At 35.4% G+C, this 15,525-nt stretch overlaps 1 protein-coding gene across 3 annotated transcripts in view; it reads left to right on the top strand.

Moving 5' to 3' along the window:
* The window catches only part of TRAPPC12 (trafficking protein particle complex subunit 12), a 56,080-nt gene that overhangs the window by 16,512 nt on the left and 24,043 nt on the right, over positions 1–15,525 (top strand). For all 3 annotated transcript variants that reach the window (XM_052810297.1, XM_052810295.1, XM_052810296.1), the window contains exons 5-6: positions 293–431; positions 12,314–12,426. In XM_052810297.1, the coding sequence (XP_052666257.1) occupies positions 293–431; positions 12,314–12,426 (252 nt within the window). The remainder of the gene's footprint in view (positions 1–292; positions 432–12,313; positions 12,427–15,525) is intronic.

Raw genomic sequence — 15,525 nt, 5'->3', positions numbered from 1 at the left:
CAATTCTGAAGCAGGCTAGTTTTTAAACTTCAAAATCTCAATACCTTTACAAACAATTAAAACATCAGTCCTCTATGTTTTATTTTAATGATCTTATGAAAAGTATTCTGTGAAATTCTGTGGAATTCTGTGAAAGAGCATGTAAATATAAATCCTGATTCTTATCAGTAACATAGAAACTCTTAACTTTATCAGAAAAACAGAAAGTTTAAATTGTAATTGGATTTAGCTTGTGATTGAAGCTAGTAACAGACCTTGTCTTTTCCTTTTTTTTGTCTGTATTAATTTTTAGCTGTGGTTTGTGAGACTAGCACTGCTGGTAAAACTGAATCTATTCCAAAATGCAGAAATGGAATTTGAACCATTTGGAAATTTAGACCAGCCTGATCTTTATTACGAATATTACCCTCATGTATACCCTGGACGAAAAGGTAAGGTACTTGATTTATAAAATGCTTTTTATTTTTGCCATTTTTACCAGTCATTATAAAATAATGGATTCAGGTTTTTTTTAATTCTAAAGCATTGGTGAATTTTGGATTCCCCACCCCCTCCAGAAGAACATGATTAACTACTATGTTAAAGTATTGTTTGCATTATGGAGGTAGCAATAAGGAGTAACAATAAGGGGTAAAATTATTCCATTACAATATAGGTAGGCACTGTATTTCATTATGCTGATACAGCATTGATTTGAAAGAGGAATGTTTTTAACAAGTAAATATAATAAAGTAATTTAGTTCTAGGGTATTGAAATTTAAAAAACCCAAAATTTAATAGTTCATTTTAGCCAGAAACAGGCTGTGAAAGGTGTTGAGAGAGTTTGTGGAAACAGAATCTGTAAGCTTTTCCTCTTAAATTCATCCAGGTACTAGCAATGTGCTATTTTTAACACTAGCATGTCAATGCACACATGCTAATGCAGGTGTTATTTTCTTAGGTTTCCTGATTTCTAGGATTTTTTTTTTTAATTAAATTTAGAGCTAATTTGATAATTTTCCTTAATAAAAAAAATACTGGTTAAATGTATGATTATTTGCTTAGTAATTGAAACTAAATAAAAATGAATAATCTACTATGTATCCCATTGTTGAAAAGGAAGAAAGGTACCACCAGCCTCAATTCTTTAAAAGTGGCTTACCTCAAGTTATAAATGCTCTACTTCCCACTGCTCCTGATAGCCCATAGGTTAACCAAATAGTTCCACTACTGAGGGTATTCTAGTCCTCTAGGAGTCTGGATTTGAAAAATTGCTATTTTTAAGAGCAGTTTCACTCCTGTTCAGGCCATTTTGAAATTTTATTTTTTCTAAATCTGTTATTTAGAAATAAATAACTCTCTGATGCAAGTACTCTGAGTGATCTTACTGTTCTTTGGCTTTCATACTTGAACCACAATGTATTAATAAAATGCTTGTAAGTAACAGTTGTAATAGGCAGTGCCACTCTGAAAAAATATAGTTCATTTTACATAAGATGCTGGTAGTCTCAATGGGATAACCTAGAAAGATAGAGATCTTGAGGTTGCTGAGGAAGGGAAGTTGGTGTCAAGGAAGTTCAGGATCTTTTGCAGAAGACTGTTTCATGTGCTTACTGATGCAAAGGATCAGTTATAGCCCAGCAAGGCCAATGTGGACTGGCTAGAGCAAGTCCCTGTGAGCTTACTCATCATCTTTCAGGCGAAAATTTCCTGGTTTGCCTTGAATATGTTCAGTCCACTGAGAAGGAACTGTGTTATTTTTAAGAGTGAGAGAGGTTTTGGTCATCGAGTTGGACAGCTCTTTGGATCTGGTTGTATTTTGGCAGCTTTGCACATGATGCAGTGCTGCACAGGAAAATTAGTCTTCCCCGGGCTGTATGTATGTTTCCACATCTTTTTCAGTACTAAAAATAAGTTATTTTGCCTAAGAAAAGAATCCTTGCAAGTCATGTCAATATTTAAGGTAGTTCAGTCCTCGTGCCACGGAGCATACAGGTAGCAACAGTTCTGGACAGTCTGGCCAGCTGTTGCAGGCACCCATCCTGTGAATGGAGTTTGGATCCAAACTGTCTTTGCAGCAACCACTCAACCACTGCAGCTATTTCACACAAAATACTAGGATATCTGTGGTAAAAAGGTGAGCATAAGGAAAATATTCTATTTCATGATTATATGCCTCAGTTCATTTTTAACAGTTGAACATACCAACCAGGACCATAATATGATCATCTGTAAGGAAAATAAGATCAAGGTTGGATGGAGCTGACCTGCTGGTTGTAGGTATCTCATATAAATGCAATGTAATTAAGATATGGGAACAGCTATCAAACCTTTTTTATGTAGTTTTGAGGGGAGAGAGAGATGCTATTTGCAGGGATGTAGGAGAGAACAAGCAATTCTCTTATGGCTAGCATTAAACTACGCAGTGCTGGATTATCGATAAAGAAATTTAGTATACATGCATCGTTAACCAGCTAATTTAAATAATAAAATAGATATAAATCATTCCTATATTTTGATTGAAATGTATTAGTGGGAATCCACAATCTGCTGCCATTTTGGTAATTTTACATAACATTTTGTGGTGTAACAAGTGTAAAATGAGGAGTTTTGTTTCCACATTTTAATTTTGATTCATGGTGTATAAATGGAGTAAGCACTTAAAAATCAATTTAAGAAATGAGAGTATAGATATAAATAATGTACACATTAATTGTAGTACATATAATATTTTGCATAATTTCTTTGTATTCAAAATATTCATAATAACAAATGCAATAAATTAGAAAGTTTTCTGTGTCTTCTATGCTTGAAGTAAGGAAAGTTTATATACCTGAGCTTCTTACAGCAGTGAGGAAAGGCCCTCATCCATTAATCTCCGAGAAATACACCTGAAAGAATTTAAAATCCAAGTAAATGTATGAGGAGTGGAAGATGTTTTTTCCATTAATTTAACTTAACGTGGCCAATACAGTCCTCTTAATTTTCCTCTGAAGCTCTCCCAAGGTTCTTTCACTGTTGGCAACGCTACTAATCTGTTTCATCCTGAGATTTTGTATGGCATTTGCAGCCATACTGTGCATGGATCCCATTACTGTTGTCTTCATCATGGCTGTAAGATCTAACCTTTCTGAAATCTTCCTTTCCTGGTTTCTGTGGTCTCTTTCTTTGGTCATCTCCGTTGCCTGTAGGTGTGCACCATTTGGGGGGTAGAATCTGCTGGGAGCCTTGTATCAGCTGGTGAAATTAGTTAAGTCACTCTTTGATCGTTCCTGTTTGATATGGGGCAGAGATCAAACCATTCTCATTTTGTAGTAAAATCTTAAAAATATTGAGTTACAGATTTATTTTTTCTAAATTCAGCTGTGGAGAGAAGCCAAAAAGTGCAATTTGTTTTTTGGTTTTTTTTTTTAAATAGGTAGGTACTTAGGTCAGGAACTCTGTTCTAGATTGCTTCCTGCACATCTCCATTGTACTCTGTGGGGTATATAAGGCTGAATTTTTGTCATTGTTCTCATGAATAATGGATTTCAGGAATTTTTTTCTTAGGGTTTTGTCTTTGTATTTACACAGTCTGACCCACTTCTATTCGTATCGTTTCTTTCTGTGTTCCTCATGATACTTCATAAGCTCTCTTGTATGATAGATAGGCTAACCTGAGATATCCTTTCCATTGGTAATGCTTATGTGTTTCTGAAAGAGTGAGAGCCAACAATTAAAAGGGAACATTAAAATGCTATTTCATTCTTTTATGAGATAATTTGGTCTTGTTTCTGTTTAATAGACCAGTAAGTTACAGAAAAGTTAATGCTATCAAAATCAGTGTTCTAAAGCTACAATAATTGAGACTAATTTATTTTGAATTATGAAGGAAAAAAAACCCTGTGCACCAGTAAAAATAGGATTTTTATTCCCCTGACCAGAGGTTTATATATATAGGGGTAGTTTTTTTTTCTTTTCCCCTTTTCATTCTCCTTGTGATGATACAGCATCATCTGTATTCCTCTAACACAAAATCAGTCTTCTGCTTTGTGGTGGAAAGTGCCTAAATAAGGAACATACTGTTAAATATTTAGTGGTATGTACTCTAGAAACTGGTTTCATACTGTACACCTTTCCATGAACTCTGTTACTAATTCTAGCACAATTTTTTTTTAGTGTGGCTGTGTTGCAACCTTAGGGATACGATAGTGTGTGCTGCAATAGGCTGACACTTTCAGATGGATAGTGACAGTTTAAAAAAAAAATATATATATATATTTCTCTCAAAGTAGTGTGAGTCTGGATGTCACAACTATTGTTTTAGCATGTTTCACTAGGTCTATATTACTTTTATGACTTTACTAATATCCACTTTAGTTAGAAGTTTTAGCAGAAATACATGAAAAAATGATACAAAAAAATAGTTGGCTGTGTGAGATTTAATTCTTTATGTGTCCTTATTTACTCAAGCAGTGCTTTTAATTTGTTTCTTTTATTCAGTTTTGAAATTCGGATCCCCCTAAAGGAACCCTATCATATGTGGTCCTATCATATGTGGTCTGGAACTGTCATTCAAACCTATGTTGTACACAAGTTTTCAGTGCTGATGTCTAAGATGAAATGTAGTAAACTATTATTATTATTACATTTAATAAGCTTATAAAATAGCAAAAGATGTAATAGGAAACTTGTCATGTGTCTGCTGATGTAGAAACACTTTGCTTACTGTGAAAACTCTCATCCAGAATTTTTCTCTAATACCCACAGAAAGCATTTTACAGACGTTGGACTGTGTGTAGTGCAGAGGACTGTGTACAGCACCAAGGTCTACCTGCTCTCTGAAGCTTGGTCTTGCTTCTGAATGTCAGCCTATGCCATAAGGAAGGACAGGCATGGATTGGGGAAATTTATGTCCTATATGCTTTCACAGTAAACATAGTGATGCCTCTACAATGACATTTGACCATTCTGAGTTTACTGTCTTCCTTTCTTCTGCCCTTCTCTCCTACTTTCTATGCTAGTAGGAGGCAGACTTGCTGAAGCTTGCTTTCCTTTTTTCTCAGCATGGTTTTAGATGATGCTATAAATGAAATGCCCTTTTTTTTTTTTTTTTCTGTCCTCATCAACTTTTGGTTAGTGGGAGAACTGTAGGAGAATGGGAAGTGGTGTGGGGAAAAAAGAAAAATAATTGTGGTGTGTGGGGAGGCAGAAGGGAATAATCAAGGTAAAAACAGAGATAAGAGAAGAAATGCGCAGACTAAAGAAATTGTAGCACATAGGGTGCTCCTATCTGTTAATAAATTTTGCAGGAAAAGAGAAGGGGAAAAAAAAAAGACTCCCAATCCTTGTTATATGTGGTATTGGTTTTCTCGTATGTTACCATAAATACTGCTGTGCCTGAACTTACACTCCCATGTCAGACTGCTTCAGTCTTGGCAGTTGCTCGGAAGAGTTCTTCATTCAAGCTCATGTTGACAGTAAAAAACATATCAAAGCCTCTAGAGGAACTGGTTTGCCAATTATTTTATTTACAGTACTGTGTACATCTCTATTGTCTCTTTAAATTCGCTATCTGTTCTGTTGCTTCAGAGCTATCTTCTATGTATGAAATCAGCTGAAACGGCTTGAATAAATACCACTCAAGTGTTGTGGTTCCAGTTGGCTATTCAAAGTAGTCATACTTGCAAATACAATTTTTTCTGAAATACTAGAATTTTAGTTAAGAAATGTGTCTATAATTTTAAGGGGGTAGACTGCTGCTAAAACATTTAATTGTGCTTTCTTTCCCAAGGCTACGTAGTCTCATTGTAGACAGTACCAGCTTTATGTAGTATTTCTTAAAAGTGAACAAGTAACTTACTTCTAAATTGCACCTTACTACAGTTATCAGTAGGTAAGATTTATGGTGATCTCTTTGCAGTAGAGCAATTGTTGCAGGGATTTTCTGCATTCTTTCTCTTATGTTTTCCTTGCCTCAGTGCAAATAACTCCAGATTACTGAAAAAGTATTTTTGAAACCTTTCAAAACCAGATCTTAATTCAGAATATCTGTGTTCTTAGGTCCCATGCAATTGAATTGTGAACTATATGGAAACATGCAATTTCAGATAAAATTTTCAAAACATTTTCTTTCAGTGGTTACAAACATTTACGCTCCTATCTCTTCTTCAGTCTCTCCGGAATGAAATTAATAAACAAAAGCTTGGAAACTAGTCTGTTGAATTTGGATTTTTAAGTGTACTTTTAATTGACAGTCAGTAAGGCTAGGATTCAAAGTTACTACATCATCGCTCTTAAAAATCTCCTTATAAATTATACAAATATGCTGTTGTAGAAGTATGTAAAAGTATGTGTGCATATAAATGCAAGGATATACATCTCTGTGTTTATAAGTATGTATAAAGCAGAATGTCTTTCTGAAACTGGGTTTTCTGTATTTCTTTTACCCAGTGAAGGAGGGGTTTATTTCTTTTGGGTTTTTTTACTGTCATAAGATCCCACTTTATACTTTCAGTAAATGATAATTTGCCCTACTGCTGCTTTTTGGTATTTAAGATTTGTTGAATAAGCTGTAGAAGGCAGAACAGAAAGCATTTCTGGTAACTGATTTTGCAACAAGAAAATACGAAGATAAAATGGCGAGCCATTGGAATCCTCTTTTTTCTGCTCTAAAAGGGCTGCAGATGAGGGCTGCAGTTTGAATTTGATTGACATGAGGTGATGTTTATGTTATGACAGTTATGAAAATGTGCAGCTGTTCATAAAGAAATAGAAATTGAAATCTGTGGTCTTAGAAAATTCTACCTGATCTTACTATTTATTCCATCTGTTCCCATGCTTTTGGAGTATCTATTTTCCTTTCAGCAGACCTTTTTTCACTTTTTAGTTTTGCCTTTTGTATGCTGATAATATATATATAAATGAGATTAATTCATGCCAAAGTAACAATCAGAAATCATAGTCTTTGAAAAAAATTCTCCACTGTTTAAAAGTGATAACTAAAAAGAATTGTCTTAAAATTAAACCCTTTTTCCATTATGAACTTTTTATATATAAAATTCTTATGAAACTCCTAAAGAGGAGCAATAAAGGTCAACTGTAAAACATCAAGCTAGAATAAGACTTACTTAACTTAAAAATAAAATTTTAATACATAACAGTGTTTGTAGGGTATTGCCTTTTGTTGAAATCATCTAAGCTTAGTTGACATGGTTTTGCTGTGTAAGAGGGCATTACTACTTTAAAAATCCAAAGCATGAAGTAGAGAGCAAAATCCATTCTCCCATGCTCTAAAGTCAACATTTTAATTATAGGATATGCTGATTGTTTTAAATGACACGTTGCCTTGTTAAATTCAGTACTGAGTGAAATATAACAGAGGACATGGCTTTGATTCCAAATAGTTTTGCAAAAGGCAGCACATGCCAGAATCCAGTGTTTATATAAAAATCTCTTATCCCTACTGGGATATCACAGGAGTATATATGCCCACCTGTATAGGAACCTATATATAATATATGTAATAGGTATAGGAACCTATTATAAAAAAATATGTGTTACTCTGTGTGCCTTAACTATGTGGCCTAACAGTAAGCAAGTAGGTGAAACCTTTCAGACAGTATGATGTCATTCTTAATCTAACAAGCACATGTATTTCTGTTACAGCTTAGTGTTAATGTAGTCAGTCTTACTTTCTTGTTTTGTTTTTCCCCAATGTAACTGTGTTTATTGAGGCAAGTATAGGGGTTTTTTCCCTGCTCTTAATCTGCTTTTTAATTAAATTTTATACTCTGAATTCTACAACCTGCCTTTCAGACCTTCATAACACTATTATTATTGATCTACTAGAGTCATCAGCAAATGTCATTTACCTCTTCTCAATTGTTTTCTTTTTAATCTAGACAATGTAAAATGAAAATTACAGTGTTTTCTAAAATCTCAGACCTGCCTTTTTTAGGTGTCACCTCTTTTTCATTTGTGACCATCTTCATATTAAAATGTTAAGGAATACTTATCAGAAGTCTAAACTTCTGTGTCTTCCAAGACAGAGTGGAAGCTGTATTTTGTAGATTTGTGTGCAGTTTCTTTTTCTGTCCTATATTTTTTAACAATAGGAATGGGCTCCTCCACAGGGTTGTTCTTTCAGCAGAAAAAGGCTGAATAATGAGCCTTTGATCAACATGATACGGTGATGTCATAGAGCAACAAATCGATGTCCTGTTGTGTAGACCAAAATTCTTAGTGAGCTCAGAGTTAACTGTTCCAAGTCAGCACTTCCTGTGATTCTCTTTATTTTTTGCTTTTTACCTTTTTAACAGTGAACTGATATGGCTTTAATGAAGATTCACAAGAGTCCTATTACGGTTTGCCTTTACCTTTTTCATCATTCACTCCATGAAGCTCTGCTGGGCTGCATTTCAAACCCATTATGCTCACAATGTTCTCTTCCACCATGGTATGCACGCAGGTCACCTTAAGGAGTCCTGTGAGAGCAAAGGTTCACACCCATCAACCCTGTGAAAAGATTTTTAGTAACTTTCTGTTGCTTTTGTCAGGCTCGCTCTTGACATTTTTGTTTCGGACAAGTTCAAAGATGATTATTGTTCCATTTTCTTAGATTGAGAAAATTATAGATTCAGATTTTGGATAGAGAACTCGGGGGGACAGGGGGGTGTCAGTTTTTACACAACTGTTAATCAGGAGTTACAGAATTATTTTGGTGAACAGATCTCTTCACATGCATTTTCTATTACTGCCATGTATTTCTTCCTGAGAAGTGTATATAAATTGTATTAGCACTTTATGTAAGTAGCACTCATTGAAAGCTTTACCAAATCTAAAGTAAATTTATGGTCTTTTTTTAAAACCAGAAAATCAGTTTATTAATGTAGGAACTGAATTAGATATATTATCCATACCTCATATCATTTAACTAAAAACAAGCTTACTTGGAAACAGGAACGTATCTGGGAAAATGTACTTAACCAAAAATCTCAAGAGTTTCTTTTTTTATAAACAGAGTATGTTTGGATGAGTGGCTTGGATAAGTGCTGCAGATTTTTTATGAGCAATTTGCTCATCTGATTTGACTTGAAGTTACAAAATACAGTTTACATGGAGTGGTAAGACAGCCTTACTGGTAGTAGAAGCTCGTTCCTTTTCTCTTCTGTTTTCCCCAATTACCATACGTGTGTGAGAGCATGCATACAGTTTTGTGGTTTCTTCCCCCCCAAAAAAAAAAAAATCTTCTGCTATTCAGAAGGATTACAAGGAAACTGAGGAAGAGGGCAGAAACGGTGTTTCTGAGATTTTAAATAACGTTAGCAGCCTGTTTAATAAGCAGTAACAGAAATTCACTGGATGGATTTGCAGTAAAATTTCTTGCAGGATACTAGTTATGTCATGAGTTTAAAAAGAAAGAAGAAACAGACGGTAGAGTTGTAGATCCTCCTGTGTGAAATAGTTATATGAATTCTGGTTTGAAAAGTCATTTACACCAACTACCCTTACACCGTGGCTCAGCTTCCTTCTGGTTTTGTTTGAGAGATCTGTCATCACACTTGACCTACCTACTGAGGATCACACTGGAATGCTTTTTGGTCACATGCTGTGAAGGAAACACTAAGTGGTTGAGAAATAATACATTAATAAAGTACATTTTGAAGTAATATAGTTCTGAATGCCTATTACAACTGAGGTCTTAGTTGTGATAGGAAATAAATCAGATTCTTATGGAGTCTAAGTTGGCCTGGAGTCGCATTCATCATTCTGACATCCACTGACACCACTTCTGATGATGTAGATTGGTAATGGGTTATTCCTTCCCCTTGCATGGACCATAATAGTGTGGCTTCATTCAGCAATCTATTAGATCAATACTTTACAAAATATGCAATCTCAAAAAGTGTTTTGCAAAACATTATATAAATTTTATAAAAATGGATAATGTGAGGCATTTCATCTGCACTCCATTAAATACCCGTCTATCTGTACTTTGAGCTGTTCTGTTACCAATTCAGATTTTCTGTATGAGTATTTATTGAGTTGACCTTTTGCTGCATTTTACAAGAGAATGTAATGATACAAACTTGTTCAGAGTTGAAGATGCTAGAACACAGTCATTAACCAAAAATGCTGCTAAAACTTTAGATTCCTTTTGTTTTATACCTCAGATTTTCCAAAGCTTTACTGATGAACAAAACTCTTCCTTTTTTTACCTTTGCTCAGAAATCCTGTTGAGTGCAGCAGTAGGTGCATGGTTCATGTATTAGCAGTAAATTAAGACTACTTTCTCCAAAAGAACAGTTCCAAACTAGCTGGTTTTAGGAACTGCTTTTTTTGGCAGGATTACAGTGGGATGGTGGAGTTAGAACTTGGTCATCCAAGGGCTGGTAGAGATGGAACCTGCCACAGGTCACGTTTGCTTCCATAGGTTTGCAGTGCAGGTTCTTAAGTTTGCAACATGTCTACAAAGCAATTTTTCTGTGGTGTTCTGGTATGGAATTTACTCTTCAATTATTTTTGGCTTCCTTTTCATTGTTGTTCACCCCCACACACTCTGACTGTGTATCTTCACTTGTGTTGTGCTAGGTACTAGTCAGGATACATACATAAAATATTTCACATCTTTTGTTACTGGTTGAATAACCTTTTACGCTCCTCTTAATAAAATTTCCAAGGCAGTTTTGTTTTCTTAAAATTTCTATTCCACATATGATGATGCATGAAACTCCTGTGTATATCCGTTACAGGAATACAGCAGTCACAGAAGCCATGGGGAGTAGTTAGCACTGGCAAAAGAGAATTTGAGTAGATGTAAGTGGCTTACTCTGAAGGTCATAATTAGTGAGTTTTGTGATTAAAATTTTTTCAACTTTTAAAAAAATGTCTGGAGGCAGTGACTCTGCCTTTGTAAAAAAGCATTTACCTCTTTGACATACAAACCTGTTAAGAACTGGTGCAAAAACCTATCTAAAAAGCTCCCAAGTCCTATTTTTGAGAAAAGATGAGGCAAGAGGTGACTTGGGAGGGAAATCCCCTTAGAGTATGTGTAAAGTAAGCAAATTTATTATATTAAAATATTAGAACTGTAGCACGGTATTTTGCAAGCCCTATTTCCCCATTATGCTAGCTCTGATTTGGTTTTAATAGTAGCATTTAGTTTATGTTCAGTATTATTGTCTGTGTATCAGGATATGCAGTTATCTGAAAGCAAGATATTGCACATACTAGGATTCCCTAAAACTCCTGAAACTGCCCTTGAAGTCAGCCAGAATGCTCATAAACTTAGAGGATTGGGTCTTTGGTAAATATTATAATAATAAAGGTAAAAGTAAACTAATGTGAAAAGGAAGAAATTTATTTTTCTCCCTAAATATTGCTTAAAATTCTTGCCCTATTTTTTTATGTTTTCAATAACCCAGAAAATACTCAAAATATACACCGTCTTTATGAAGAGTCAGTCTCAAAGTATAAAATCATTTAGTAACTCTTTATGGAAGAGCTAACATTAATGAAGTAAAACTCAGACTAAAAGTCATCTTTAGAGCTATGGAATGGTCTCTGCTCAGCATAATGGACTCAGACCTTTACACAAACCTATGGATATTAATAGAAAAAAGAAAATATTTTGTAATAGATTTCAATTTACCAGAGGACTTGATATATTTTTAGAGCTAATGTGTCTATTATAGTATTACTATTTTTGTTCTTCATTATACCGTTTTTATTTTTTATTTCTTTTGACTCGTGTTGGTTTTCTGTTCTTTTGGGTTTAGTTGGTTTTTTTTTTTTTTTGTAATATAGGGGCCCTTGATATCAGCTTTATTTGGAAAAGGATTACATATAAGTGGTTTTGCATGCCCTGATCACATAACTTTTTCACAAGCATGCTTTTAAGGCCAGTAATTTAATCTTCTTTCTTCTGCATTGATTGCAAAATATGCATAATTATTAAATGTTAGGAGTAATGCTGTAGCTGCAGCTTGAGTAAACTTCCTTTTTTTTTAATCCTTCATTTTAATTAGTTTATAAAAATCTTTAATGAAACGTTGTACTTCCATGCACAACTTGGTTTTGAAAATTTGAATTAGATGCACCTTTTTCTTGCCTTCTTGATTATGGTTATGTAAGTGTTTACCTATTTAAAACATTTTACAATACATCACATGTTATAGCTGAGAAAAAGTTTGCTGTTTTCTCATCTTTCATATCTTTCATCAGGAGAAGAAAAAGATACAAAGGTAAAATGGACCTTGTGTCATATCACTAGTGAGAAATACCTTGTGTAATGTAGGCAAATCACAAACTGATCATTATAGCAAACGCATTTAATAAAATTAATTGTTTCTAGGTTCCATGGTTCCTTTCTCCATGCGGATTTTACATGCCGAACTTCCTCAGTACCTAGGTAATCCTCAGGAATCACTTGACAGACTTCATAGCATGAAGATAATCTGCACCAAGGTAACAGCTTCTCTATGCACTAACATTTCTTAATGTTTAAGAAATACATTTTATTGTCCTTATTGTCACAGAAACACTAGGCCAACAGCGATATGTTTTGAAAGTCAATTTTCTTTAATGATATCAAAATGCAACAGTCAAATTGAACAGGAATGTTACGTGGTATTGAGGTATAACAGCCAGATTGAACAGGAATATTGGGTTGTAAACACTGTGAGAAACACAACTTATTTACAGGTTCAGCATGTCAGTTGGGAACTATCGCTACATGAACTGTAACCAAACTTAAGCTTACAGTGATGACTCAAAATGTGCATATCACTCACCGATAAGGCAAGGCACTCAATCCCAGGAAGTTTCCTTAGATAGTGTCCTGATCTAAGGGGAGAGTCTCTGACTGCAGAATTGAGGAAAACTGGCTCAAAGGGGTCTTGTGTCGGGCTCCATTTATACCCTGAGTCGGATCGGGGCTCGTGGTCATATGTGGTTGGTGGTCTAGAAGCTTCCCTTAACTGAGGTGTTTTGTTGGATGAGGTGTTCCTGGTGTGCTCAGGTAGCTGGGGTACGTGACTTGGGGCACTCTGTGTACATGACTCTACTCACCACACAGCCGGGCAGCTGGACTCCCAAACCATGGCTTCTAGTTTAACTTTCTTTTCAGTGTTCCAGAAGTTTCCGTCTTTATCGGGGCAGGTGTACCTGCCACACTTATAAAGAACATTAAGTTTCAGTAAGGACTTTTTTTAGTCCATCTTGATAGAAGTAAGGAACTCACTAATAGAAGTAATTCAATGCCTCTTCCATTTTAGGATATATCCTCCTCTCCTCTGTGGTAGCTCTGACTAAAACGAGTAGAACAGTGGACAACATAGTTCACTTGCTTTCATGCTTTTGCCAGACAAGACATGGAGGACAGTAAGCAGATGTGTTTAAGGGCAAGTAGGAGAGCTTTCTTCCCTCAGTTGTGTCCAGCTAGCTCAAAACACAGTTGTTAATGATCTTGATCCCTCAAAAATAGTCTTGATCCTTCAGAAATAGTCTGAATAGCTTGTTTTAGAAACAACAGTCATTTGGGAATATAAATACAACCTGCTGAGTTTGTTTTGGGGTTTTTGTTTTTTTCTATCGAGTGCTATGATACAAAATTATGGCCGAAATTATAACATGGGATTTGTTGGTGCTGAAACTGGAGTGATGGTGTTGTGAGCACTTGCCTTATCCACTAAACCCAACACCGTGACTGTTAAGCGTTCCTCCTTAAGTGTTTTTTACAGAAATCTTTCCCAAGTAGTCTAATGCAACAGTGACTATGAATGTTACAATGTCGTAAACTCTAGACTAAATGCAGCATTATTGTCTTATCTGTGACACTTGAAAGTTCAAAACTGTATATAAGACAAATACGTGTGATTAATTTGTATTTTCAGTATTTCTTGCAAGTTTCCTATATTTACTCCTGAAAATCACTTGGATAACAGAAGTGACGGAATTTGATAATTGCCAATTGTATAGCTATAATGGCCTTAGGAATATAAAATCAGCTTGTTTCTAGCACAGTAGTGACTAGGAAAACCAAATGTTTACAGTAAAAAAACCCCAGTTCTTTGTATTATGAGGGAAAAAGATGAAGGGTTTAGGTAATAAGTGATGAATGTGGTATTTGTTATAGAGTTGGAAAGAATTGATTTGGAAACAGTTGAGAGATCTAATTTGGCCAAGAAGTGCTACTTTTTAACACTTCACGAATGCTGTTACCTGCTCATGACCATCTCATCTAATAATATCACTGGCAGGCTGTTCTCTCCAGCCTTTTCCTTCATAAACAGTCCTCCTCAATTTGAAGTAATTTTTTTTCTTCTAGGAAATGCCTTACTCCTCTGTTGCAGGATTTCACAGTACTTCTACTGGCATTTGCCTACCCTGGGCTGCAGCAGATCAGCTGTTTCATATCTTGTTTTTATGTGATCTTGTATTAAGTGCTGCATTGTCTCCCCTCAGTCATGAAGGTGCCACTAGATTCCAAAATCTTAAATTATTTCTAAGTTCCTTTATCTTTTAACTGAGAGAGAGAAAACGGTATGAATGCGAATGAGGAAGTGACTGCTGAGCAGGGCGTTCATCAGCTATCTGGCTAACTCTGTTGAAATGGCCATATTTCAGTTACAGTGTGATCAGCCATGATTCTCCACAGCTTAAAGATTATCGGTCAATAGAGGAATAAAAGAAAAGGAAATTATCTCCCCCTGCTTCTTTAAAAGACCTGTAAGTCATCTACAACCTTGAGGTGGCTCTGCCTGCACTCTTTTCCTTGAAGTGCATATCCTTAGAGCATACCCAGTGTGTACCAAGGAAGCTTTTAAACTATAAAACAAGATTTTGTTTGAACATGAACTAGGCTGATTATTTGTTTAAATAAGGGAAACTGGATGTGCTGAAGAAGATGAAATAGAAATAAAGGAGATTTACAAATTAATATATACGTATTTCCCTCCCCGCTAAGTTCTTGAAGAACAGGTCTTTTTACTCATCTTCTTACTCCATCAACTGCTAGTGGCCTAGGTCACTACAAATTCTGTGTGATCCCTTGTGCCCTTGAGGAAAGCTTCTTTGAGGCTGGCTGTACGTCTTCCACTAGCTCTTCTGAGGAGTCCCCTGTTCTCTGCACTTGCTGTTGGTTCACAGGTTGCCATCTCTTTCTCTCTGCCTTCCTGTGTCCAAGTTTGTAAAGTTTCTCCCGGGTTAGCGCGTGTTCAGTTGTGGTCAGAAAGAGGATCTCCCTTTGCTTCTGACAGCTTCCACTAGAGGCAGGATACAGTAACCAGGAAAAGCCATTGTCTGTGCTGATGGATGGTCCTTTTTAAAGTACAATACACAGAAAACTACAAACGAACAAATAAAATATACCATGCTTCTCAAGGGAATATTTCTGATCAGTTATTCTAGACACCTCATTGCAGATTACTTCATTTGTTTGCATTCAATTAAATACCTTGTCTTTTGGAGCAATTCAAAGACAACTGTAGAAACTAGAGTGTGAAAAAGGACAGCTTGTAAAAATAAATATGTTTTTAAAGACAGTTGTAAATTGGTCATAATTTA

This window comes from Harpia harpyja, chromosome 15 (genome assembly GCF_026419915.1).
Source record: "Harpia harpyja isolate bHarHar1 chromosome 15, bHarHar1 primary haplotype, whole genome shotgun sequence".
NCBI classification, from domain to species: domain Eukaryota; kingdom Metazoa; phylum Chordata; class Aves; order Accipitriformes; family Accipitridae; genus Harpia; species Harpia harpyja.
Note: the sequence above shows the minus strand (reverse complement) of the source record. Positions and strands in the feature narration are given on the sequence as shown.